Source organism: Poecilia reticulata, chromosome 7 (assembly GCF_904066995.2).
Source record: "Poecilia reticulata chromosome 7, P_reticulata-male-v2, whole genome shotgun sequence".
Classification (NCBI taxonomy): Eukaryota; Metazoa; Chordata; class Actinopteri; order Cyprinodontiformes; family Poeciliidae; genus Poecilia; species Poecilia reticulata.
This window is the reverse complement of record NC_088836.1, coordinates 31,662,142-31,685,711: the sequence shown is the minus strand read 5'-3', so window position 1 is coordinate 31,685,711 and position 23,570 is coordinate 31,662,142. Positions and strand designations below refer to the sequence as shown.

The 23,570-nt window shown below is 37.3% G+C and overlaps 1 protein-coding gene and 1 long non-coding RNA gene across 3 annotated transcripts in view; one reads left to right on the top strand and one right to left on the bottom strand.

Annotated features, from left to right (window-relative positions):
• lama5 (laminin, alpha 5) overlaps positions 1-23,570 on the bottom strand; it is a 96,622-nt gene that overhangs the window by 2,658 nt on the left and 70,394 nt on the right. For both annotated transcript variants that reach the window (XM_017309445.2, XM_081609330.1), the window contains exons 51-78: positions 23,202-23,313; positions 22,950-23,120; positions 22,170-22,366; positions 21,974-22,090; positions 20,778-20,932; positions 20,545-20,674; positions 19,261-19,363; positions 19,037-19,150; positions 17,847-18,029; positions 16,721-16,863; positions 16,445-16,627; positions 16,213-16,352; positions 14,908-15,064; positions 13,819-13,955; positions 11,688-11,835; positions 11,459-11,593; positions 10,347-10,501; positions 8,236-8,368; positions 7,535-7,678; positions 7,311-7,441; positions 4,460-4,621; positions 3,729-3,855; positions 3,497-3,642; positions 2,582-2,774; positions 1,460-1,597; positions 488-647; positions 263-393; positions 51-144 (exon numbers count right to left, since the gene is read on the bottom strand). In XM_017309445.2, coding sequence (XP_017164934.2) covers positions 51-144; positions 263-393; positions 488-647; positions 1,460-1,597; positions 2,582-2,774; positions 3,497-3,642; positions 3,729-3,855; positions 4,460-4,621; positions 7,311-7,441; positions 7,535-7,678; positions 8,236-8,368; positions 10,347-10,501; positions 11,459-11,593; positions 11,688-11,835; positions 13,819-13,955; positions 14,908-15,064; positions 16,213-16,352; positions 16,445-16,627; positions 16,721-16,863; positions 17,847-18,029; positions 19,037-19,150; positions 19,261-19,363; positions 20,545-20,674; positions 20,778-20,932; positions 21,974-22,090; positions 22,170-22,366; positions 22,950-23,120; positions 23,202-23,313 — 4,039 coding nt within the window. The remainder of the gene's footprint in view (positions 1-50; positions 145-262; positions 394-487; positions 648-1,459; positions 1,598-2,581; positions 2,775-3,496; positions 3,643-3,728; positions 3,856-4,459; positions 4,622-7,310; positions 7,442-7,534; positions 7,679-8,235; positions 8,369-10,346; positions 10,502-11,458; positions 11,594-11,687; positions 11,836-13,818; positions 13,956-14,907; positions 15,065-16,212; positions 16,353-16,444; positions 16,628-16,720; positions 16,864-17,846; positions 18,030-19,036; positions 19,151-19,260; positions 19,364-20,544; positions 20,675-20,777; positions 20,933-21,973; positions 22,091-22,169; positions 22,367-22,949; positions 23,121-23,201; positions 23,314-23,570) is intronic.
• On the top strand, positions 2,688-23,511 carry LOC145552310 (uncharacterized). The gene is made up of 2 exons (XR_014088307.1): positions 2,688-2,797; positions 22,984-23,511. It is a non-coding gene; the product is annotated as an uncharacterized LOC145552310 (long non-coding RNA).

Here is a 23,570-nt window from a genome sequence, read left to right as displayed (position 1 = left end):
AACGGAGAGCGGTTCTGTTTGGGGAAGATGACTGGTTGCTGTAAACCCACCTTTGATTGTGTGCCAGCGCCTGTTACACAGAGGTTCTTCAGGCATTAGCGAGGTAGAGAATTCACCTTTGCCACTGATAACTGAAACAGTCACCTAGACACAAAACATCTTCCTCAGGTTTTATTTTTAGGATTTCTTGAATGACAACGAGAGGAAAAATCTCCACCTTCTTCCTGCCGTTTCTCTTGTGCTTGGGGAAACCTTTACTCACCTCTCCCTGGCTAAGGAACAAGCTCAGGTATTGGTCAGATGAAGTTCCAGCATACAACAGCAGCCCAGAGTCTGAAGTGGGTCGAACTTCCAGCTGGATCTCTAGGTCCTGACCCAGAACCAAAGAGTCATCTGCCAAGAGCCGGAGACACGTCAATCAGTGCATACGCTGACCTAAAAGGGTTTCAAACAGCTGAAACTTGGAAAAGACGGGGAGGGTAGCTACCAATCTTCAGGTGTCCTCCCTGTTTGGAGAAGTATGCTCCGGGTTGTAGAGGGTTCTGGAAGCATGGAACCGTCCCCTGGCTGAACGATGGGCTTCCTGCAGGAACTGCGTTCAGTTTCAGGTCCTTGACGCATCCGATGAAACCATCAAAACGTTTCGGCTGGAGTTCAGACACAAACAGTGAGAAAGACGTCTGATAAAGGTGTGCACCTTTTACACCTTATTTCTGTCTCCAGAACATAGCCAGTAATCCTCAGAGGGACTTAAACCCTCGTGGTCTTTTAGACCCCCTGGGTCACATTGACCCCATGTGCGCTTGCTTTCGGAAACTCACGGTCTGTTGTCTGACCCAGACATTTGTCACGCTAAAACTGCGGGAGAGTTGAAGAAAAGCTATTGTTCTGGATCAGTGTCCTGTTGATGACCCAGTTAGGGTTGGACAGACGGCCTCTGGAATACGTAACCCTGACCCGGTTTCTAAGGGTGTTTTCACACCTGATAGTCCAGTAGACTCGTTTCAGTTGAAACATTGGTTACACTTTCACACTGCACCGTGTCAAATGATCCAAACCCTTTGAGCAACCTGTTCCCCTCCTGGCCTGTGGCGGCGCTGGACCAAGAACCACTGAAGGAAACAACAGAAAAACCTCTGAAGAAGACACTGAGCGCAACTTTGTTCTTCACAAAAGGTGGCATCAGATTTTAACGGTTGTAGGATTTCTCTTTTGTCGTGACTAAAGACCTCGAGCCATTTCTCCTGCCAACTTGTATTTTCCCATAATACCCTGCGTTGTAGTCAGGAATTATAAGGCATCTAGGTCCTTATTTGGAAAAAATACAATTCCTGAAACAGACATTTTATGACTCCTCCAGACATGGAAAGTAATAAAATAACATTTAATACTTTAACATATCCTGAGCATATGAATGATGAAAGTTAACTGTGTGAGTTTTAAAACAAGGTAATTTAACCTTGACTGAGGCCGGGACTCCTCCGATGAATAACGGTCCGCTGATCCGGATCTTTCCGCCTCCGGCTATCCTCTTAGCTCGACCGCTGATGCCATCCACTGTCAGACTGACTTTATTCCCTTCATGCTTAATGAAAACCTGCGATAGAGAAACATCTTGTGAGCCCATTTATCAAGCAATGCTTTCATGATTTCCCCCGTATTGCCATCGACTAGATCAGGGGTTTCAAGCTGCTAGTGGCTCTTACTAACTTTGGATAAAAATAAAAAAGAACCAGCTGATGTTTTTAAATTAAAAACGTGTTTGTTAATATATCTTACCAGTTTTTGAGTTTATTTCTACAATATTTACATTGAATTTCCATAAATAATGACACTAAAAGTACTAGTAATAGGTTTTTAGATAAAAATCTTTCTTGTCTATGTGCATTTTTATTTTTTTACTCATTTTTTCTATTCCAAAGAAAAGAGATGCATCCTTTTTTAATTAAGGATGTGAAGGTCCATTATTATTTAAATAATATTTTTAACACTTTTAAAGTACTGCTCTATTTAAAAATACTATCTTGTATAGTATTTTAAAATCCTATTTAAATGCTAATTTAAATATTGTTACATTTTGTGTTAAATTTTGTATTCAAATAGTATTTTAAGTACTACTGTAAAATTAATATTTAAAATACTATTTTTAATATCACATATACTAAAAATATAAATAAAATTGTGATTCTTTAATAATGACAACAAATTTCCTATTTATGTAAAATTATGTGTTTTTTCAAAAAGTCGCGCAACATTTGCTGCTCTAAATGAATTTTATTTGCCTGAAACTCTTAAACAGGTCATTAATGTGGAACAACAACTAATTTAGTAATTGTTTTTGGAAACTTTAAAGCCTGTCGTACTCATCATCGTTGTGGCGGAGGATTAATAAATTCATCAATATCTTCAGAAAGCTTATAATCTGACCAAGTTGTCTCCAAAGCGTTTAACGCTTTATAAAAAATGTACCAATTTTCTGGAAGTATTCTGAAGTAAGTAAAAATGAAGAAAGGTTAGCCTGGTTTAATGTAGTTATTTGTCTTTTTATGTACATATCTTGCGCTTGCGTGGAGGACCTTACCGGGTGCCACCGCTCGTCGTCGTATTTGTTCAAGCTGCGCACTTTGACGTTACTCCTGGCTGACTCCACCGAGAGGATCAGGTGACCTTTCAGGACGCTGAGCAACATGGCCGCTCCGCCATGCTGCCTGCCGGCTGCGTACAGAACGCAGCCATCAGAGGAGTTGATCTTCACCTCCAACGACAGATGAGAACTGAGGAAAAGTCAGTTTAATCAGTGAGTATTTAGGGCTCCTCTACATGCAATATTAGGGCTGCTGTAGTTTGGCAGCAACTAGTTATATTTACTCAATTACATTTACTTGAGTAACTTTTTTTTTTTTAATCCCTTTTAGGAGTATTTTTACTACACTGTACTTCTTGCTTGAGTAATTTTATTATGAAGTATCTCTACTCTTGAGTAAAATTTCTGGATTTTCTACCCACTGCATGACAAATAAACATGTTTTAACCAAAAATTCACACCTGCAGTTTTTGTTAAAAGTTCCATAAAGTTTTATTCAAAGAACCTAATTTGAAAAAAAAATTTTTGCCTGATTTTATTTTTTGTTACTTACTTATATGAATTATTATTTTCCTTCTTAAAATGCCAAAATTTCCACAGAGCTTTATATTTTGATCCATCTGATTATGTAATGTTTTAATGCTAAATGATTGATAATTTGATCAGTTACTCATTAGCAGACTTTTTACCAAATATTTTTTTTACTCAATCTTGATTTATTGTAAATTTTCTAGAAAAGATTTCTCCGAAAAAAAAAAGTTACAAATTTGCAAGAAAAAATGTGCAAATATTTTTTCTTCAATTCAAAAAAAATTCTAATTAATTAGAATTGGTGTCAAAATTTCAGGGTTTTTTTTTTTTAATTTATTTCAAAGTATTTTTTCTAGAACATTTTTGTAATTTCACACTCACATGGTTCTGACCACTGGATCGTATTTCTGGTAGCTGTGGGCGGAGCCACTGAAGTGCGTCGCTCTGCTTTCGGGGTGCGACAGCTCCCCCTGGCAGGACTCCCTGGTACTGCGGCTGCGAGATTTCGACGGCTTCTTTTGATTACCCTGAGACAGAAGCGTGTTTACAGTTTCTTAAAGCGGCGGTTCCTTTTTGCCTGGAGGAGCAGAGCTATCGTGTGTTTGTACTGTACCTTTTGTTTGCGTCTCGGCTCCGATGCGATGATCTGCTGAGGTTTTTGAGCTGCTGGACAGGTCAGAAGAACATTCTCGTTTTCGTTCGCCTTCAGCAGGTTCTCCACCATTTGATCACCTTTCCTCCTGGATGCAAAAATCACGCACATATTTTACCTTTTGGTTATAAAGCTGCAGTCCCGTCATCCTAATTATATGCAAAGGCAGCAAATTTTGATGTAAGGCAGGCTGTAGTTTTTTTTTTTTTTTTTTGTCCAACTGTCCATAATTACATTATGAATATCTAAAAAATAATCTAACTAGACAAAACTACCTTTTGACAATCCATAATGGTAAGAAATCAGCATCTTCAACCCCACTAATAGGAATAATAATTCAATATCTTCAATTACATTTTGAGGAGTCAAAATTCATTTCAAATTCAAAAATACATTATTGATCCCAAATGGAGATTAAAGAAATGAATTTAATTCATACAATTGAAGACCACTTCAGAAATCTGCAAAGAACTTCCTGTTTTTTCACTTCCAGCAATATCTCTCAATTATCTGGAATTAAACTGGTAAAACTGATTTTAAACTGATTTTATGTTAAGTGGCCTGCCATACTCACAAAACCAAAAGTTAGTGTAAACGTACAGCCATCATATGAAAACTGTTTTTGTTAGGTTATTTTTTTATAATCTGTAAGAAGACATGGTTTCTCCCCGACTCTGTAGGGCTTTTCTGACCTCTTTATGATGACATTGCTGATGCATCCTGTGAGGTTGTCGACGTTTTCCTGAGGTGATCCTCCCAGGAAGGTGACATCCTCAGGACCCGTGTAAGCAAGCGGCTTTATGTTCGGTTTACCGCCATTGCTCTCCTTTACGTCGTCCATTAAAAGATAAAACCTGTGGAAGCCGACAGTCAGCAAACAAAACAGCTTTAGATGTATATTCACAAGTCTGAGGAGCAAATCCAAGTCAAATTCCTAACAAAACATTTTTGTGACTTTTTTTCTTCATGATTTGAGGTTAGGACTGTTTGTCCTCAGATTTAAGTTATTACATTAACATAAAAAAATATTACCCTGTAATCAATCAGTTAGGTTTATTTGTGTAGCACATTTCAGTAAACAAGCAGTTCAAAGTGCTTTGCATCATAAAACCATCGAGAAACCATTAATGTCAAGTAGCGCCATCAGAATCATCAATATCAAATATGTTTGTCAATGTTCAATTTATTATGTTCCAAAAGCAACTCTACTTATTTTATTCACCATGCAAACAACCTCTGAAGGCTGCTTCATATTATTTAAAACACTTATAAACTGTAAAATAAGTATTTGTGTTTCAAGATAAAAAAAATAAGACGAGATTTAAATTAGTTACTGTTGAATTTTCTGCTTTTTAGTCTTTGTAACGACTAAGCCAGCGTTTTTCAACCTTTTTTGAGCCAAGGTACGTTATTTTAATTGGAAAAATCTCGAGGCACCACCAACCAAAAATGTAAACAAAGATACTCTGTAGCCGCCTATATTACATATATAGTCATTTTTATCAAAGTCTCTTGAATAGGAATCAAATAAACACAAAAATGCATTTTTATCACATTTTACATTTCTTATTTCAAATTGCACTTAACACGTCCACTACAAAAATACACCTGAACAGTGAAACAACACTGTGGTGTTAAATTTAAAGAAGTTGTAGAAAACTTCAAACTGTTTTACAAACTAATCCACAAGCATCTTATAGCCGGAATACAGAAAATAATTATTATTCTGAAAGAAGCAATAATATTTGGGAAACATTTCACTTCATATTCACTGTTACAATATGAAGAGTTGCATGTACAAAATGTCAATATCTGTATATTTTACCCACCTGGTGTGAAACCTGAGCATGTTTGGATGAAAACAGCTGATTTCCTGGCAGAAATTGAAAACAAAGCTCTTCCTCCACAGCTCTCAGTCTCTCTGTTTTTAGTTTTTATAGTATCCAGACTAGAGAAGCTCATTTCACACAGATATGTTGTGGGAAATGGACTCATGTTCTTTCCAACCCAACTACTGCTGAGCTTCTCTGTCTTTTCCATCACTGTCTTGCTAGACACGATGCTCTCACCGCTACCTGTAACGTTCATGTATCACTAATTCTCTTGTTTTAATGTAAAATGCTGTGTACCTACTGCCATCTAGTGGTAAGAATGTTACATGATTACGCCGCTAGTCACTGCTACAGCAGACACTCGAAGATGGCATTATTTGCAGATAATTCATTTTCAAAAAATCTTTTAAAATCAATTAGCGTATTTTTCGGACTAGAGCGCACCATACTAGCACCTTCAATTTTTTTTGAAAAAACAAAAACAAAAACTGGAAGCTGCTCTCGATTTTCCATTAGGACCCAGCAGAGGGCAGCAGAGTGCGGCGTCCTAATAAATCTGCTGCATATATTAAGGACGCAGCACTTCGTCTCCAAAGCCGAACCATGGTTTCGTTCACACCGAGCTTAAATGCAGCGGCTCTATTTCCCTCCTGTAGTGCCAGATCGACAACCCTCAACTTAAAAGCTGCATGATATGAGTTTGAAAACATTTCTCCATCGTGCCTGCTGCTTAAAAATACCCCTGAACAGGTTGAAAATTAGCACGTTCTTCTTTTGATTTACAATTTTGTCTTCTAATGATTCACTTCCTGCTAGAGAGCCCCCTGGTGGTTGAAGAAAAATACACAGAAAAGCCACAGCGGGCTACAATCCGCATGGTTCAAAGCTTAGAAAAAAAGTAGCAGCTTATAGTCCGAAAAATACGGTACCGTAGGTGAAATTGAATAATTTCCACGGCACACCTGACGATCACTCACGGCACACTAGTGTGCCGCGGAACAGTGGTTGAAAAACACTGGACTAAGCTACCAGCTGTTTATCTTATTGTGTATAAATGGCTGTTGTTTTGCTAGCGGTAGCATCGTGCCTTCTGGTTATGTTATCGCAGTGTGCTAGCTGTTAGCTCCTTGAGGACATAACTGTACTTTGTTTTGGAAAAAACTGAACTGAACACAAAAAGTTCAGCATTGTTTTTGCCATTTTTGTCTTGGGGAACACAATCCAATTGCTTTCAGTGATGTTCTTGCATTAGCTTGTGATGGCGTTAGCTGCTGTCAAACTACAAAATGTCTGAATGCCGTAAGACGGGTAAAAGAAGGGGCTGTGGAGCTAAAGTTTCAAGGAATTCAGACAAAAGCACCACTTCATATAGTACATAAATTGCTGATTTAAATGTGAAAAGAAAATATTTAAAACCATGTCCACTGAGGACACATCCAGCCCAAAGTGTCTTGTAATGTTGCAAATAGCTTGGCAGGAAGAGAACGTCCGTCTATACTAACTAATGCCCATAATATTCCACCGCAAACTTTTAAAGGAAAACATTACAGCAGCTTTAGTCTGTAAACCGCATACCGGCGTTCTTTCACTTTTAGTACATGAGATAAAAAATGGCACTACAACTCAAGTTTGAGACCACAAGTCAAAGTCAAGTCTGAAGACTTACTTTGGCGACATTATCATAATGAAACACCATCTCTGGCTGTCTTACCCATTGGGGTCAATGTAGAAAGCAACATTGTGGATGTTGTTGTCGTTGTACGTCTTCTGAGTCTTGACCTCCGAGTTGTTCACCCTCAACACAATGTTGCCCTTCTGCAAAGAGACTTGACAGATTCCCGCCTGCAGCCACGGATGGAAAAACAGTAAGCTCAAAGAGTTGATAGAAAGGGGAAGCTGGAAAGTTCATGGGAATCAAAGTTTTCCTTTTCTGACCTGATCTTTATGGAAGAACATGAGTCCGTTTTTCTGCTCTGTTCTGAAGCTGAAGCTGGCGTAGAATTTGTCATTCTGGCTGCTAACATCATTAGGGGCTAATTTCATGTAGCTCTGCCCGCTGAAATGAGCTTTCCGAGCGACCTGCACAAACACACAACATTTTAACGAACGGTCCTCCCCTGCTTCAGCGCAACCAGTTCAGGCTGTTAACATGAGCAGAGCAAAAAGGAAAAGAATTAACAGTCACTTCTGTTCGGTTCACTGCAGGCAATTCCAGTTGCACCTATTTTAGAGTTGCTAATTAGCTCATTTAAACATCTGATCTACTGATAATCTGTCAGAGTTGGTGTTAGGCCGCCTTTTTTACGTTGTAACTGAACCGAAACACACAGAATTGCACAGCACATCTACATGTTATATTTGTCATAGTCAAGCTAGCATGACCTCTGTCCCTTGCTACTTTTTTCTTAATGAAAACTAGTTGTTGCAGCGTTGAGTATTAGCAGCAAAGCACTGCATCCCCTTTTCTTTTATACATCATGCATACATTTATTTAAGAGTTAGTGTGTTATATTAATAACATCACAGCTAAAACCATTGCTAGTCGTTATGTACCAAATGAAGCCCTGCCTCTAAAGTGCACCGATGGTGGTGTCGTCATTTTAGCTCCGTAGGTTTCAGTAAGTGTGTTCTTTTACCAGCAGGTCGCTGTTACAGCCAGAACTGACTCCAGCGGCTTTTAAGGTCTTCAGGTTGACATGACCGTCGAAGTCCCTTAGGCTCTTGATGCAGGCCTTCACAGAGTTGCGCGCTGAAAACAGCTGCTTTAAACTGGGAGGCAAAAAAAAAAGACAACAGCTTAAAATCCACATCTTTAGCTATGCTACTATTATTATTACCGTTTTATTTTTTTACATTTGGTATTCTAATTCTAGAATCAGTCACTCCAGCCTTTTTCTCTTTGTTGGTTCTGATCCATAATCAATTGGTAAAATAATAAATCACAATTTCTTTCTAGCTTGTAAAACCAACATGACGTCATCATGACATCATGATCTTACCAAGTACTTTTGTCCAGTCACTTGAAAAAAGACTAAATTAACTTACAATTAACATTTCTGCAATAAATCTGGCCTTGTTTCAAGTCTTGCTCTTTCCTTCGGTTTGTTGTTTTGTTGTATTTCTTTCTAATTCCAGTAAAGCACTTTGAATTAATTGCCTAAATAAAATCACCTTACCTCACCTTAATGACTAGTGCCATTGGCTGATTATTTCACTTATAATAATATAATAATAATCTGCCAGTCAAACTAGTACTAGTAGAGAGGATCATGGAGAAAAACAACATCTGACAGCAAAGTGTTGGGCAGTTTCTAATAATTTTGAAACAGTTTACATTTCATCTAACAGTTTTGCGGATTTTATCAACAATCTGGCTCCTAAAGTTTAACTGAGCATCCAAAATATTTTTCTTGTGATTCTTGTTCAGCAGAATACCCATTGATCTGAATATACAAGGACTGTAATGGTGCTTTTATCTATTGGAAAGCAAACACGCTTTGTTTTCTTTGTAGGAAGAACTCGTGTAACTTTTTCAGCTGGAGAAAAAGTTACACTTGTACATCTGCTTGATGTCTGATGGCATGGTGTATGTCAGTGGTGCCCAACCTTTTTATTACCGCGGACCGGTCAAGACTTGGAAAATTTTGCTGCGGCCCAGGGGATGGGGGGGGGGCTGTGTTTGTGTTCCCGCTAAATACTGAATATTCCCAATTTGGGTTGCCTTGGAGTTTTTATCGCAGCCTGTGGGGTTTTTCCTGTCTGGGAACGAGAATACGACCTGCTGAATGTGACAGGAAGCCAATCAGAAAGCGCGGTGACGTAAGAACAGAGGGGAATCCCAAACAGCTGACATATGAGCAACTGAGAGTCCGGTAGATATCGGAGATGATATGTGTATTCGGTTAAAAATGTTAACTATGAAAAAACATTCACCTCCAAATCATAGTGCAGCAAATAGAGCGGCTGCTCCCGTTGTCTTTTATCCACTGCCTTTTCTTTTTGTTATGTCTTTTATCTTTTAAAATTGACTCCACAAACTATCACTATTGCTTCTACATCGTCATCCGTGCTTGGTTATTCTAAATTCCCGCCATGTTGGGGGTTTTACTGGATTATCCTCTGGAATCGGGTCGTGTTGCTCTTGCCTTGGACACACGAGCCGATCCAACCTGTTGGACTTTTATCAGCTCTGCCTTTTTCCCTTTGCAAAGAAACTTTCCAAAGACATCTGATCTGTTTCTTACTCATTTTGCTGCTCGTGGGCTCAATGTTGGAGAGACCGAGAGAATCCAGTTAAAGGATTTTCAAAATAAAAGATCCTCCAGACTCAAATAATACATAAAATGTAAATATTTCACTATTTCTTGCGCGGCCCCGCGCGGCCCCGTACCAATTGGTCCACGGACCGGTACCGGTCAACAGACCGGGAGTTGGGGACCACTGGGGTATGTTATCTATTCGGCTTGTTAGAGTTGAATATTAGTTCAGTTTAAGAAATTGTTGGATATGTCACTGATAGTTTACATGTCTGTAAACAGAGACTGACAAGAAGAAAGACTCTAGGACTCCACTATGTTGACATGAGATTTGTAAAAAGAAAACTAACAATGCAAGTGAAACTGAACGCACCATGTGCACAATAAAACACGGCAGTGGCAGCATCATGATAACCCATCATGGATACCATTCAATCCCGACTGGCAAACATTTCCTTCATTTAAAAAGATGCTTTTATGGCTCAACTCACCTTTCAGGCATCTCCTCCTCTGGTGCTCCTCCCAGATAGTATTTATCATTAAAATCTGGTAAGTCTTCTGTTAAAGTTAGTGTAAAGATTTGGTCAGAGTTCTTCTGTACTTGGATCTTTTTTAATTTGACTGTGTTAACCAAAGTAATGGTCAGCTGAAAAACAAAAAAGAGGAAAATGAATTTACAGTTTAAATGACTGAGAAGATTATGACACAGTAAATATGCTGCAGCAGGATTAGCAGAAAACTGATGGCAAAATATATATAAATCACTGCCTTTGTCCAATCAGTTGTTTTATTTGGTTGGAAACTAATGATTGGACTATAATCACTTATAATACTTAAATGCATGTTCATTTGAGATATGGCTTCTGTTGGTAATTGGCGAACGTTAGCTGAATAATAGCTCTTCATTTCAAAATGGAGATAAGCACCAACTCCCCTCGCGACCCTGCAAAGGACACTGTTGGATAATAGAAGATGGACTTGCGTTTCTGTTCATTAGCTCTTCTTATTTCAGGTATGTTACTGATTTACTGCTTTTGGAATGAGAAAACTATCGATGTGCATCCCCAGTTTCTACTGCACCCAGCTATGTTTTGGCAATAAGTTGATGATTTTTGGCATCTGGAAAACGAGCCAATTCAAAAACCTCCCAATTGTTGAGTCATATTCGACGGGCACTGCGCCGTTACCTAGCTACGCAGGCTTGATCATCCTAGTGAATGAGAAAAGTATGAGAATAAATATTCTGGCTACTGGAATGACACAGTTGCACTAAAGCATGAAACATAAAGTGAGAAGCAAAAACTCTACAGTGTTGTGTTCAACGCGCTCCTGCTTACTTTTTCATCAATATTAAGGAATTATTGACTTAAGCAAGCTACTTGCTGAAAAGTTAGTTTTGTCTTATTTCAAGTTTACTAAGATATTTGCGTTAGAAACTAGACCAAAATTCCGTGATAAGATTTTGTTTTTGCTGTGTGCGCGTAAGAATTTGCAACCTTCGTTCCTAAATAGGAGCCGAATGATGGGAAGTCAGGAGGTTACCAACTGCAGCTTCATAGCCAAAACTTAAGATAAACAGAAGATAAAAACATGTCCGACTCACAGTCTTTGAATCTCCATCACTAATCTTCAGCCGTGTCAAATCGTCACTGAAAGGCGGATGTTCAATCAAAGTACCGTTGAAGTCATAATAAAGACGGAGCTGTCCCTGAAGTACGGCCAGGCACAAAACCTTCGCCTGATGGACGTAAGAGAAAGCAGTGAGTACCTCTGAAGAACGACAGCAGACATCAATGAACAGAGTGTTGTAATCAATTGAAATGGGTCTTTACCTCCTTTTTGAGGAAGACTAATATTCCTTTGTGTGACAGGAGTGTGATGTCCTGGATAATTTTGGTCACTTGACGTTGATTACTAGCCGTAAAGTTGATCTCAGCAAAGCCGGTTCCATCAAAATATACGCCGTCAACCACCGAAGACCTATTATAAGAAATTTCTTTTACCAAGCATATATGGAATAATAACAAAGATGACTCCATTGTGGAGTAGTGCTTTGCTGCAAAAAAGTCCTGGGTTCAAGTCTTACAATTGGGTTTATGCATGGATGTACAGTGGCTTGTAAAAACACTTATATCTCATTTGTCACAATAAAACAATAAACATAAATATATTTAATTTAAATTTCATGTGAAAAACTAACACTGTGACGTCACGCTCTTCAGAACGCTGCCCTATACGCCGTGACGGTTATCAAAACAACCTATTTGCTCCGTGAAGCCTGTTGGAAAACATACATCTGCTACCCTAATGTTGCTTATATTTAGTTGATTTCACTTTAAAAACAAGTGTATAAGGATACAATCCAAACTTGTCATTTTATTGTGTAACTTTTAACGAGGAAAGATACGGCAGTGACGGATGTAGCAGCCCTCGGTGTAATCGTGGATTTGCAGCGGACACTATATACAAGGTAAGAAGATTAATATTTAGGTACTTTATAAATAAGTACAATTAGAAAGAAGCGATCAAATATTGCATTATGGAGAAGGTAACCATGGAGACCATCATGTAGCCTAGCATGTACGGATAAAACTGGTTAGCATCTCGTCTTCTGTATGTTTCTAAGGCTTGTCTGGTTTAAGGGGAAACTGTTTATGACCTATAATCACCTATAATCATGTGGTGTGAATTCAGGCAAAGTCGTCAATTTGATCAACATGTCAGGATTGGTTTTTGAACTAGCTATTTCAAAATTTGTAGCCCCATCCAAGTGTGTTACGTTCACAGACAAATTAGCTCGACTCGAACAAGTAGAAGTTATAAATATATTGGCAAAAACGACTTGGGAAAACAATTTCAGCTGCTCCGTTCAATTGACATGACGCTGGCTCCACCTCTGTGCAGAAGTAGAGCAAACCTCCTACAAGCAGTGTTATAATGGCAGAGGCAGTGGAACTTAATGTCTGACATTTTTGGAGTCATTTTTACCTTATCAATAAACACTGAAGCAAAGACAACAGGCAAGAAAATTCTCTAACGAGTCCTACATTAGGTCTGTAAGGTTGTTTGCGGGAAACAACGGAGAACTCAACAATAAAGCCCAAGTCTTTCGCAGCCACAGGAAGGATGAGGAAAACAAAGTCTCACTGGATATGAGTGTGAAAGCTGTGTCAACGCATTTTGCACGTACTAAACGGTTGAGTGATGACTTAAATAATACTGACTTGTGAAAATTTGCCGTCAGGAATAAGCCTAAAAATATACATCAGCATAAACATGTACCGCAGTTACTGCGGCACATGTTTTCATGCTACCTTAGAGCTACCATTGGAATTTACACACATAAAATCAAGGTACAGGCCATGATCAATTTCTTGCATTAATCTAGACTGTTTGGGTTTTGTAAATGTAATAAATTATAATTTGCCTTCTAACGTTCTGGGAAACAGCTGCCGGGTTTGCATGTTTCCCACTGACGATGTGGGAAACATATTAATTTCTTTGAAATCTCCCTAACTGCAGTTCCTCCAGATAAGGGGCGTGTACTTCCAGATAAGGGGACAAATTGGTTGATTGGTCAGTTGCTGACCAACCCCATAGATTGATTGACAGATGGCATCATGTCAATACTTCTGTCCTTCACTTTTGACGTGCGTCACGGCGCCTCGAGTGACGTAGTTGCAACGGCTCAATAAGATTGTGAACTAGAAAGAAAATTATATCCGATTCAAAACGTGTTGTACAAAACAGCTGAAGCTCAGTCAGATTAGATGCAGAGCGTTTGTGAACACAGGTTTTCAGAACTTGCCACCAATTCTCGATTGGGATTAGGTCTGGACTTTGGCTATGCCATTCTAACAAATGAATATGTTTTGTTTTAAACCATTCCATTGTAGCCCTGGAGGGAAAGCAAACAGAAAAAAACTTAAGCTGCCAAGTACAAAATTACAAACATGGTCTGACCTGCTGCACGGTTTCTCCGTTTTAGTGTTGAGGTTGAAGGCTTTTTCAAAGTTATACAGACTGACTACTTCCTGGTTCAGCAGCTCCAGCTGAATGCAGCCATCAAATCCAGTTGAATTGTTAAATGGGGCAGGAAGCTGAAAGAAAGAAAATAAACACATAATAAGCACTGTATATAAAGAACATCAAGTTTATTTGTGTTTTTTTTATGCTTACAAAATAAAATGGCAGCTTTTTCTTGATAATATTTGATTATCAGATGTCTTACATTTGGAAGGTTTATAATATTAATGCTGCAGCCCTACGGCTGCCCAATATGGCATAAAAGTTAAATCTGTGATTTTTTTCCACACACAATCTGGTCTTAATCAGAAATGAGAGAAAACATTTTCTAAAATGAGCTTTTATTCCAGTCATCCCTTCTGTGAGTTAAGACGGAGTACTAGGTACAGGTTATGAGAATTTTTGTTTAATTACGAGAATATTGTTATAATATAAGCAAAATAAATAAATCTAACAAAATTGGTGACACAAATTTTTTTCTAATATCTTTAAAATGACAGTGGCACAAACAAAATCTTTGCAGAACAAACATAACAAATGTATGACACAAATTTTTGTTAGATTTGTGTAATGTGGGTTGCTGGTTGACCTTTCATGACCTCTGGAAACGTCTTTTAAAATATAGCAGCACAAACAAATTTTTTATTGCACAACCCAATTTTAGCAGAATTGACTGTGAGGGATCAGAGGCTGGTTTACCTCTAACCTTCAAACTTTCATCAATATCTTCAAAAATATTTGCTGAACAAATGTAGGAGTTGATTGACGCCAATTTTGTCTGATTTAAGGAAGGTCGGAAAGCTGTTTGACCTTTCGTGACCTCTGGAAAAGTATTAATATCTTTAAAATGACAGTGGCACAAACAAAAACTTTTGCCGTGCAAATATTTGACATCAACTTTGTTAGTTTTGAAGAGAACTGGGCGGTGACTTTACTCAGGACTTTCAGCGCCGTGTTGCAGCGATCCTTCCTTTTGTAATCGTGAGTTTAACCTGACAATGGCGCCTCTTGGCCCACTTTGCTCACCTGGAAAGAATCTGGGGGTCCACCAACATAGAACACTGTGTTGTTGGTTTGGAGGTTGAGCAGTCCTTTATCACCTTTGCCCTCCCCTTTGGCCTTGAATATCTTTTCATCTTCTTTCACGAAATAAGACATGGACATTTGACCGTACTGGAGAATCCTACATTAAAACAGACGAGGCAGTTACAAGCATTAACTAAATACATGCTCCCTAAGCGTCGAAGTCTGAAAAGCTAAGCACATTTTTAACGTAGGATAAATTAAACTTACAATGTTTTTGAGTTGTTTTTCTAATTGATGTTTCTTTATAACTGTATAATGTTTTTATGGTGTGATTTCATGACTCTGATGGCTACATTTGACAAAAGATGACGTGTATTTCAATAAATTTTGCTGGACAACAAATTGTCCTAGAAATGATTGTGATAAACTATAATATTGTCATTTTGACCCAATTTTCTACTAATACTACAATGATAACGGCATATTAATCCAAGTACATTCTTTCCAACTTTACTTTCTAAAGAACATTTAACACTGGAACTGGAAAACATTTTAAATATCCAAAGTAAATAAATAAAAGAACCAAAACAACAATTAAAATGGATTATAGTTTTACAGCCAAAAAATCTTTTAAAAAAATATCTTTCATTCAGCTTTGACAGGGAAAACAGGCAAAAGTGGCTGGTAGAGGAAACTTCCTACCACCGTCAAATTTTTGCAGCATTTTTCAAAATGTCGGCTTTTCAACGATTGTAAAGGGTAGAATCTCTTTGGCAATTGTCCACAAGTAAATGATCAATCTCATTTTAATTTATCACATCATTAACTGGTAACTTATTGCTGAAATGTGATAAACTGGAGCTCTTTCTCTGACAAAAAACTTTTTGAAATTTGTCAAGTTTTGTTTGCGTTTACAAACTCATTTCTAACTATCAAATGACTTTGTGTCATTTGATAGTTAGAAATCCAAGGGGGAAAAAGAATCACATATGAGGTTCCTCAGGGCTCCATTCTTAGTAAACATATATTCATTAACTACATGCTTACAGTTTCTGAAACATAACGACTCAGTGGTGTGATAAGCTTGTGTGCATGTTTGTTGCCATAAAGTATTTCAGAACATCAAAGCAATTTAAATATTAGTCAAGGTCAACACAAGTAAACACAAAATGTAGTTTTTAGGGGAACAGTATAACGGGAGAAACAATTTAAACCCTTTGTGGTTATCTGATTAATCAATTACTAAAGTAATTGGTAGTTGCAGCCTGACTATAAATCATTGTTAGAAAGGGTTAAAACTCTTACCTATCCAAATCAACACTGTTGAATGTTCCATCAGTTTGGGCATCCTGAGACGATATCACCTTTATAGTTTCTTCTCCAACATTGAAATACCAGCTTAGCTTCTTCCCCTCCAACACCATGCCCAAAAACTCCTTGTTGGACTACAAATACAGCAGACATGATTATAAAAATAACACGCATTTGTCCCTCTTAGTCATAAAATGTCCCTCTGAGTTGCTGTTGTAGGACATACATTTTTATTGCCGAGGAAGAAGACAAACTGTGTGTTTGAATCAGCGGTGGAACGTTTTCTCTGCTTTGGCTGAGATGGGCTGATGTGCAGTTTCATGGAGGTGTATGCAGCCAGGTCCGCCAGGTTAGAAGGAGTACGCACCTGAACGGCCGACTTCCCGTTAAATTTCATGGACACGCTCACCTGGAGGGGAAACAGCCGGTTACCTTTGGAACCAAGTCCAGACTTTGAAGGAATGTGTAGATACTTTTGAGTTTTGGACAGAAAAGTATGCACCTTGTTGACAGTGTTGCGCGCCTCCTCAATGAGCTGCCTGATCCGGTTGATGTTCTCAGAAATGTTTGGCATTTGGACGGAATAATTCTGCAGATCGTCAAGTTTCTTCAGCAACGTCGGGATGTGTTCTTCCAGCTTTTGAACTAAGAATGAAAAAACATTATTTTAGGTAATGTAAGTTTCACAGATATTTGTAAAATTAAAATCAGCAATTTGTCTAGAAGTAGTTGATCGTTAAACTCCTCGTGTTTGCTTAAAACGATTAATTGGATTAATAAAATACATTACATGCTGCAAGTATTTAGCTGCAGATGCATCCTTGCATTTACTGAAGGAATGTTGTCGCCATTTAGGCAATAAAATTTTTATTTTCTTTTTTAAAATAAGAATTGCAATAATTTCTTTTTTCATATTTCAATGTATTTGTAAGTGAAGTTGTTAACTGGATTGTTTTTTTAATCAGATTGATTAATAGAATAATAATTATTTTGTAATCAATAGATTAATCGATTACAAACATAATCATTAGTTGCAGCCTTAGTTTTGTTTCCTTACTAAATCATTTGATTACTGACAGGTTATTTATTGATTCTGGAACTGACTAGGGGATAGGGTACAATAATTTAATTGCAATTGAAGCCTAAATCATTGTGAGATTTTAAGAATACATTTTTATAATAAATGCATCCCTTTCCTTTATATTAAATATTCAATAATGGCTCATTAATTGAGTAAAACAATTTATTATTCATTTCTTACTGAACATTTCTTGTTTTAGAACTAGCATTCTGTTTTTACTCTTACTGGAAACTGGTAAAAAAAAAACATCCTACTGAAAAGGAAAATTGCTGCAAAAATACTACTGGTAATTTTAGTGTTATTCTGTTGTGATAATCTAATGCTATTATGCCATAAAAAAATAGTAAAACTGCTATGGCCTGTTTTGTTTATTATATCTACCTTCAAAAATATTAATTGGTTTTTTATCATTTCTATGATAATTATTAAAAGTAACTGTGGACGATTTGAAGAGCAATTTGCAGCTCCATATGCCATTCCCGATTTATGTAAAGGGGGAAAAAATGACTAAAACCAAGTACTAAAATAATTTTTGCAGTATTCCCACCCGTTTCGCTGGCGTTTATCAGGGCCTTGTTGATGTCATCGCTCGTGGAGTTGGTGTCACCGTAAGCTTGTTGCCATTGGTCCAGTTGCTTTTTAATGGGGAGCAACATGTTGTTGACGTCAGTGGCTGTGCTGTTTGCTTTTATCGCCACAGTTTTTGCTTCATTGATCTCCTGAGTCACATCTGCAAATTAAAAAAAAAAAAAAAAAAGCAAATGAGCAACAAACGTTATTTGGCCTATAATTAATGCTCTGCAAAAAACGTGTACAAAGCAATTTAATACTGAAATATTACATTAACTGGTGATCATGTAAAGTTTAAAAACAATATTTAAAAAAATCTATAAAATGCAAATTGATGGGATAAATGAATTTATACATTAAGTAAAGATTGTTACTGTTTCTTTTTAATTTATCTCAAATTGTTCAGGTGGTTGATTGGTATTTCTGTGTTTTGATTTTGTTCATGTGTTTTAAGGTATTTTGTGATGTATTTTTGTAATTATTAAAAAAGTATGAAAGTGTGATTCATTGTAATATTTGCAGTGCAGACCCCAAGATGAATAATCTAAGTCAGCCGTGTCCAAACTTTCTGTCTTGTGGGCTGAAATTGTGAAGTAAAAAAAAAATTGAGAGCCAGAAAAATGTAATATTTTAAATAAAAACTACTATGGTAATGCTATTTTTACCAATATGGTAATGTAATAGTTTAAACAAATTAAGTAGTAAGATTGTTTTTTGTTTGTCTTTTTGTTTTTAAACTTGTAAACTATGGTAGAGCCAAAACTTAAGGTTTTTAAAAATAAAATTGTATGGCAGAAACAATTAATTGGTTTAACTGTGATGAATCAATTATTGAAATAATTGTCAACTAATTTAGCAATTGATTAATTGTTAACTGGAAGTCTATTTGCTGAAAGAACACACTAAGAGCAGTAATTAAGCCAAAACTAAACCAAAAATATATCCTATTAAGCACATTTTGCTATCAAATTATTAATTGGTTAATCCAATAAATAATCAATAAATAGTTATGTTCCATATCAAACATTCTAAGAGTAACCCGAAGAGCTTATTTTATTCATATTTAACCTGCTGTTGCATCATCCAGTCACAGAGCTTTTCCAATGCATGAAGCCTGATTTAATCTTTGTAATTCCAGAAACGTTTTAAAATGTTTTAAGTGCTTACTTGAAGTGGAGTTGAGACTTTTCTGAATTTCTGCCAAATCCTTCACAGCTTGATCGTGTTTGGCCTTGGCTTTGTTCAGCCGTGTCTGAGCTTCTTCGAGCTCTCTCTTCAGGGCTGTCAAACAGAAAAATCAAGTTTACCACTTCAGATTCTGAAAACTGGGTCATAATTTATAGCAGAAGATGAAAATATATTTAATTTTGATTCAGAAACACTGTATTTACTGTTGTTGAGTTCATCGTTCATCTGTTGGGCCTCTTCATGTAGTTCCATGCTGTGGTTCTTCAGAGCGCTTGCTGACTGTCCAAGATCCTGGTTCTTTATATTCTAAAAGTATTTAAAGGAAAACTAGATATTTACATACTTTTAAAAAGAACCCAAGTATCTTTGTGTAGATGTGTGTGTGTGTACTTGTTATGCTGAATTTTTAGGACCATTATGGTATATTCATCATCAGAGGACTGTTGGTCTTATGGGGACCAACGTTGGGTCCTACTCGAGAATACCCTCATTTTCAGAGTTTACTCAAAAAAAAGTCTCCATCTGGATCAACCATCTGTGCTGCACATAGCCATATGTGTAACAGTCTAGAATTGCAGTTGGGGGTCAAACAAAATTAGACCAAGGGCCGCAAATCGCCCCTGGGCCGCACTTTGGAAACCCTGGGTTAGTCAAACGGTGTGAAAAATGTTTAGGTGCAGTTATGGTTAGGTATAAATTTAGTTACTAAAATGAATGAAAGTTCATTCCCAATATGGGAGTCCTAATATGGAAAGAAATACAATCGTGTGTGTGTGTGTGTTTGTACTTGTTTTGCTGTATTTTTAGGACCTTTTGGATATATTTACTCACCATCTGAGGACCAATGGGTCTTATGAAGACCAAAGTCGAGTAAGAGTAAAAAAATAATATTTGGTAAAAAGGCTACTTAAGTACTGAGTAACTGGTCATAAAATCTGATTTTTAAAATGACCTCATTGGAAAAAAAGTGCTAATCCTGGTATTTTATACACAATATACGCAAACATATTTACAAAATAACAAATTAATGCAGACGAATATTTCAAAATCTATTTTTTCCAATACAAAACTTGGTAATATCTCTATCTCGAAGTACTTCCAGAGTTTACTGTATCTTTGAACCTCAAAATGACACAACAAGCTCAGCAGATGGAAAATATCATTAAAACAGCAAAGCTTGTGTACTAATAAGAATTCTCAATTTAACTGAAACTGTTGGTTTCTGTGTCTTGTATTTTTAGTTAAAATGTGTTTGTTCTTCATTCAGTGAAATAGCCAGAAGCGTTACTTAAGAGTAGCAATATTTCAGGTGAAAGTGTAGGTATGATGTAGTAAAACTACTTTCAAAAAAGTTATTATACGCTTCTGGTTAGATGTATGGTGTAAATTATGTTTTATTTTAGAGTTAGGCATGAATTTAGTTACTAAAATGAAGTTGAAACAAAGTGCTAACATGGAGAAAAATACAAATGTGTGTGTGTGTATACCTGTAGAGTGTCATTTGCAGCCTTCTCAGCCATTTTTGCAGCATGTTCTGCTGCAGTGATATTATTGACAACATTGTTGTAGGCTTTTGTTAAATCCACAGACGGATCCTTCTTGGTCTCTGCGATCAAACTGTAGTAGCAACACATCACAGATTAACGTTGTTTTATTGGAACCATTTACCAATTCTCTGTCTAACAGGGAAGTTTTAGCTGGACACACAGAAGAGCCCTACCTGGTCAAGTTCATGGCTAAGGCATTCAGCAGCTCAGCGTGTTTCTCTGCCTCCTCCACAAGGGGGATTAAGGTGTTGGTTGCAGCAAATGTTTGCACCTTCTTTTTCAAAGGCGACTTGGCGCCATCTAGCTGTGCCGCTAGATGTTCATATTCCTGACAGATACATTTTAGAGGGATAAATTCAGGGTCTGCTCAAGGTATTCAAAACCACTCACAAACAAGCGGTTTGGAACCAAGAACGATCAATCCAATGTTAAGGTTGTAGAACAATGAGGTTTCCAGATGGTTATTTGTTAGAAAAAATACTCTCAACTTACAAAGTTACTCAAGTTTAAATAATGGAATAAATGACTCTCTGAAGTGGTTAGTTCTTCATCTGTCCTTGGATGGTAACTTAAGTTATTTTCACACTTGATAGTCCGGTATACTCGATTCGACTGGGGACCAAAGTTGCAACATTTGTTCCACTGCAGAGTCAAACCAACCAAACTAATCCAAAAACCTGTTCAACTCCTCACCTGTAGGGGCGCTGCACTAAAAACCACTGAAGGAAATGACATGAAAACCTCTGAAGAAGACACTGAGCGCAACCTTTTACTTCAAAAAAGTAAACAAAAATGGAGTAGCATCATATCTTAGTGGTTGTTTCTCTTTTGTCTTTGGTTAAAGACCACAAGTCATATCTCCTGCTAGCGCTAGGCTAACACATTTGCTTTGGTTGCATTTACCCAGAACGGCATGCAGTATAGTCCACTTCTTGCTTTTGGAGTGATCTCTGGTCCGCTTGGTGTTCGCATACGCATTCGAATTACACCAGAGTTCACTTCAACTAAACTGAGACTGAGGTTTACCAGACCTCACTTCTTTGGTCCGGTTACGCGTCCACACCTTCCCAAATTAACTGGACTTTCTAGGCAGTATCCAGTTTAGCTTAGTGACACAGATTGGATATTTTTGGGGGCGATTCTGAAATTCTCAGAGCCACTTTTAAAGTACTAGCTGTGCACAACTGCAATATATCTAAAATGAAATGAATGTAAACATTTTCAGAGTTGGAAAACCTGATAGTTTTTATAGCACTGAACATAATATTCCTGAATCTTGACTACAAATAGCCAATTACATAAAGCTCCCTGTTAGAGCGCATCAAACTACAAGCTCGTTAAATATTTATGTATTTTGATTTCTTCTTACCTCTTTGGACTCCTGCAGCATCTGAACCGCAGTGTTGACTTGAGTGACATCAGCGACGGCCATTTCTAGCGTGTCGTTCACTTCCTTCTGCTTCATTAACAAGTCTTCGATCTTCCTCTGAGGGAAACAGAGACAGCGGACATCAGATGCACTCACTCACACTCACACACAGTCTTTGTTTTATCAGATTTCTCACGTTGTTTTCCTCCAGAGTTTTCTCGTTGACGCTGTTTAGTTCTGCGGCTCTGGCAGTGTTGTTCACAGCTTCGTTCAGAGCGTCTCGCAGGTTTATCATTTCAGAGGTGAAGTGGTGCAAACGGTCCCTGATGGCCTTCGTCAAGTTAACGTTTTCCTGCTGACGGTTTGCCAGCTCCTTGATAACACGATCCAATACTAACACATACATACAGAGGGATTTACTGGACATTCTGTGATAATTTTCACAATATTTAGCTCAAAATGATCAGCTGAAATGATTAATCAAGTTAATTGCAATTAATCGATTCTTTAAAAAATTGCCAACTATTTTAGTAATATATTAATTGTTACCTGGAGCATACAGACTCTAAATAAGGCAATTTGCTAAAAAAAATAAATAAATAACAGCACATTCAGAGCAGTAATTGAACTACTATAATTTTAAATTATATTAAATACACATTTTGGATTTAATATAAAAACAGCTACACCCTGTACAAATGTTTTCCCCAAAACTCCTCAAATGAAAAAAAAAAAAAAAAAGTTACTGAATTTCAGGCAATAAATTCTTTATTTTAAAAAAAAGGATTTGAATTATTTGTTTGAATCTTTTCGTGTATTTTTAATAACTTAGTGGTCAAATGAAAAATATGTAGAATGTGCCAATTTTTCTAATTTGAATAATCGCCACAAAATTAGATAGAAAAATTGATTACTAAAAATAACCATTAGTTACAGCCTTAGTAACTGTGAATAGGGGCTCAGATGATAAACTTACATTTCTCTGTTTCGTTTTTCTCCTTGTCTGCCAGTTTCTTCTGACCCACGCAGCTCCTGTACCTCATCTCCCTCAGTAGGGCCTGAACCTCCCTGATCTTCACCTCCTGCCCCTCCACATCCTGATCGTCCTCCGTTTCGTTTCGGGACTGGTTCGCCAAGCGCAGCGTTGCTGCAGACAGAATCAGACGATTGTCAAACAGTCCACCGCCGCCTGCGGCCGTGTTTGGGGATAAACAGGCGTTTCTCTCACCGTTTATGTCCATGCTGATGTTGTTAATGAATCTCAGCAGATCTTCTGCCTTGTTGTGGGTGTGGGAGGTACTGTCCTCCAGCAGACCGACCCGGCCTGTCATTACTCCTGACTGAAAACACCACAGAATTTTACGACTGCGAATTAGGGCCATTGTAGATATAAAAATAAATAAATAATGAGTAAATTTTTGCTAAAAAAAAAGTTGCCAAAATTTTTTGATTAATCTGACTTTATTATCTAAAGGAAAACGAAATGTGGAGCTGTTTATTCTCAGAAACTTACAATAAAAATATGAAAACAACTTAAACTTAAAATGTTTTAATTTGCCAAATCATCAAGACTATAATTTAAGTAATATTGACTGAA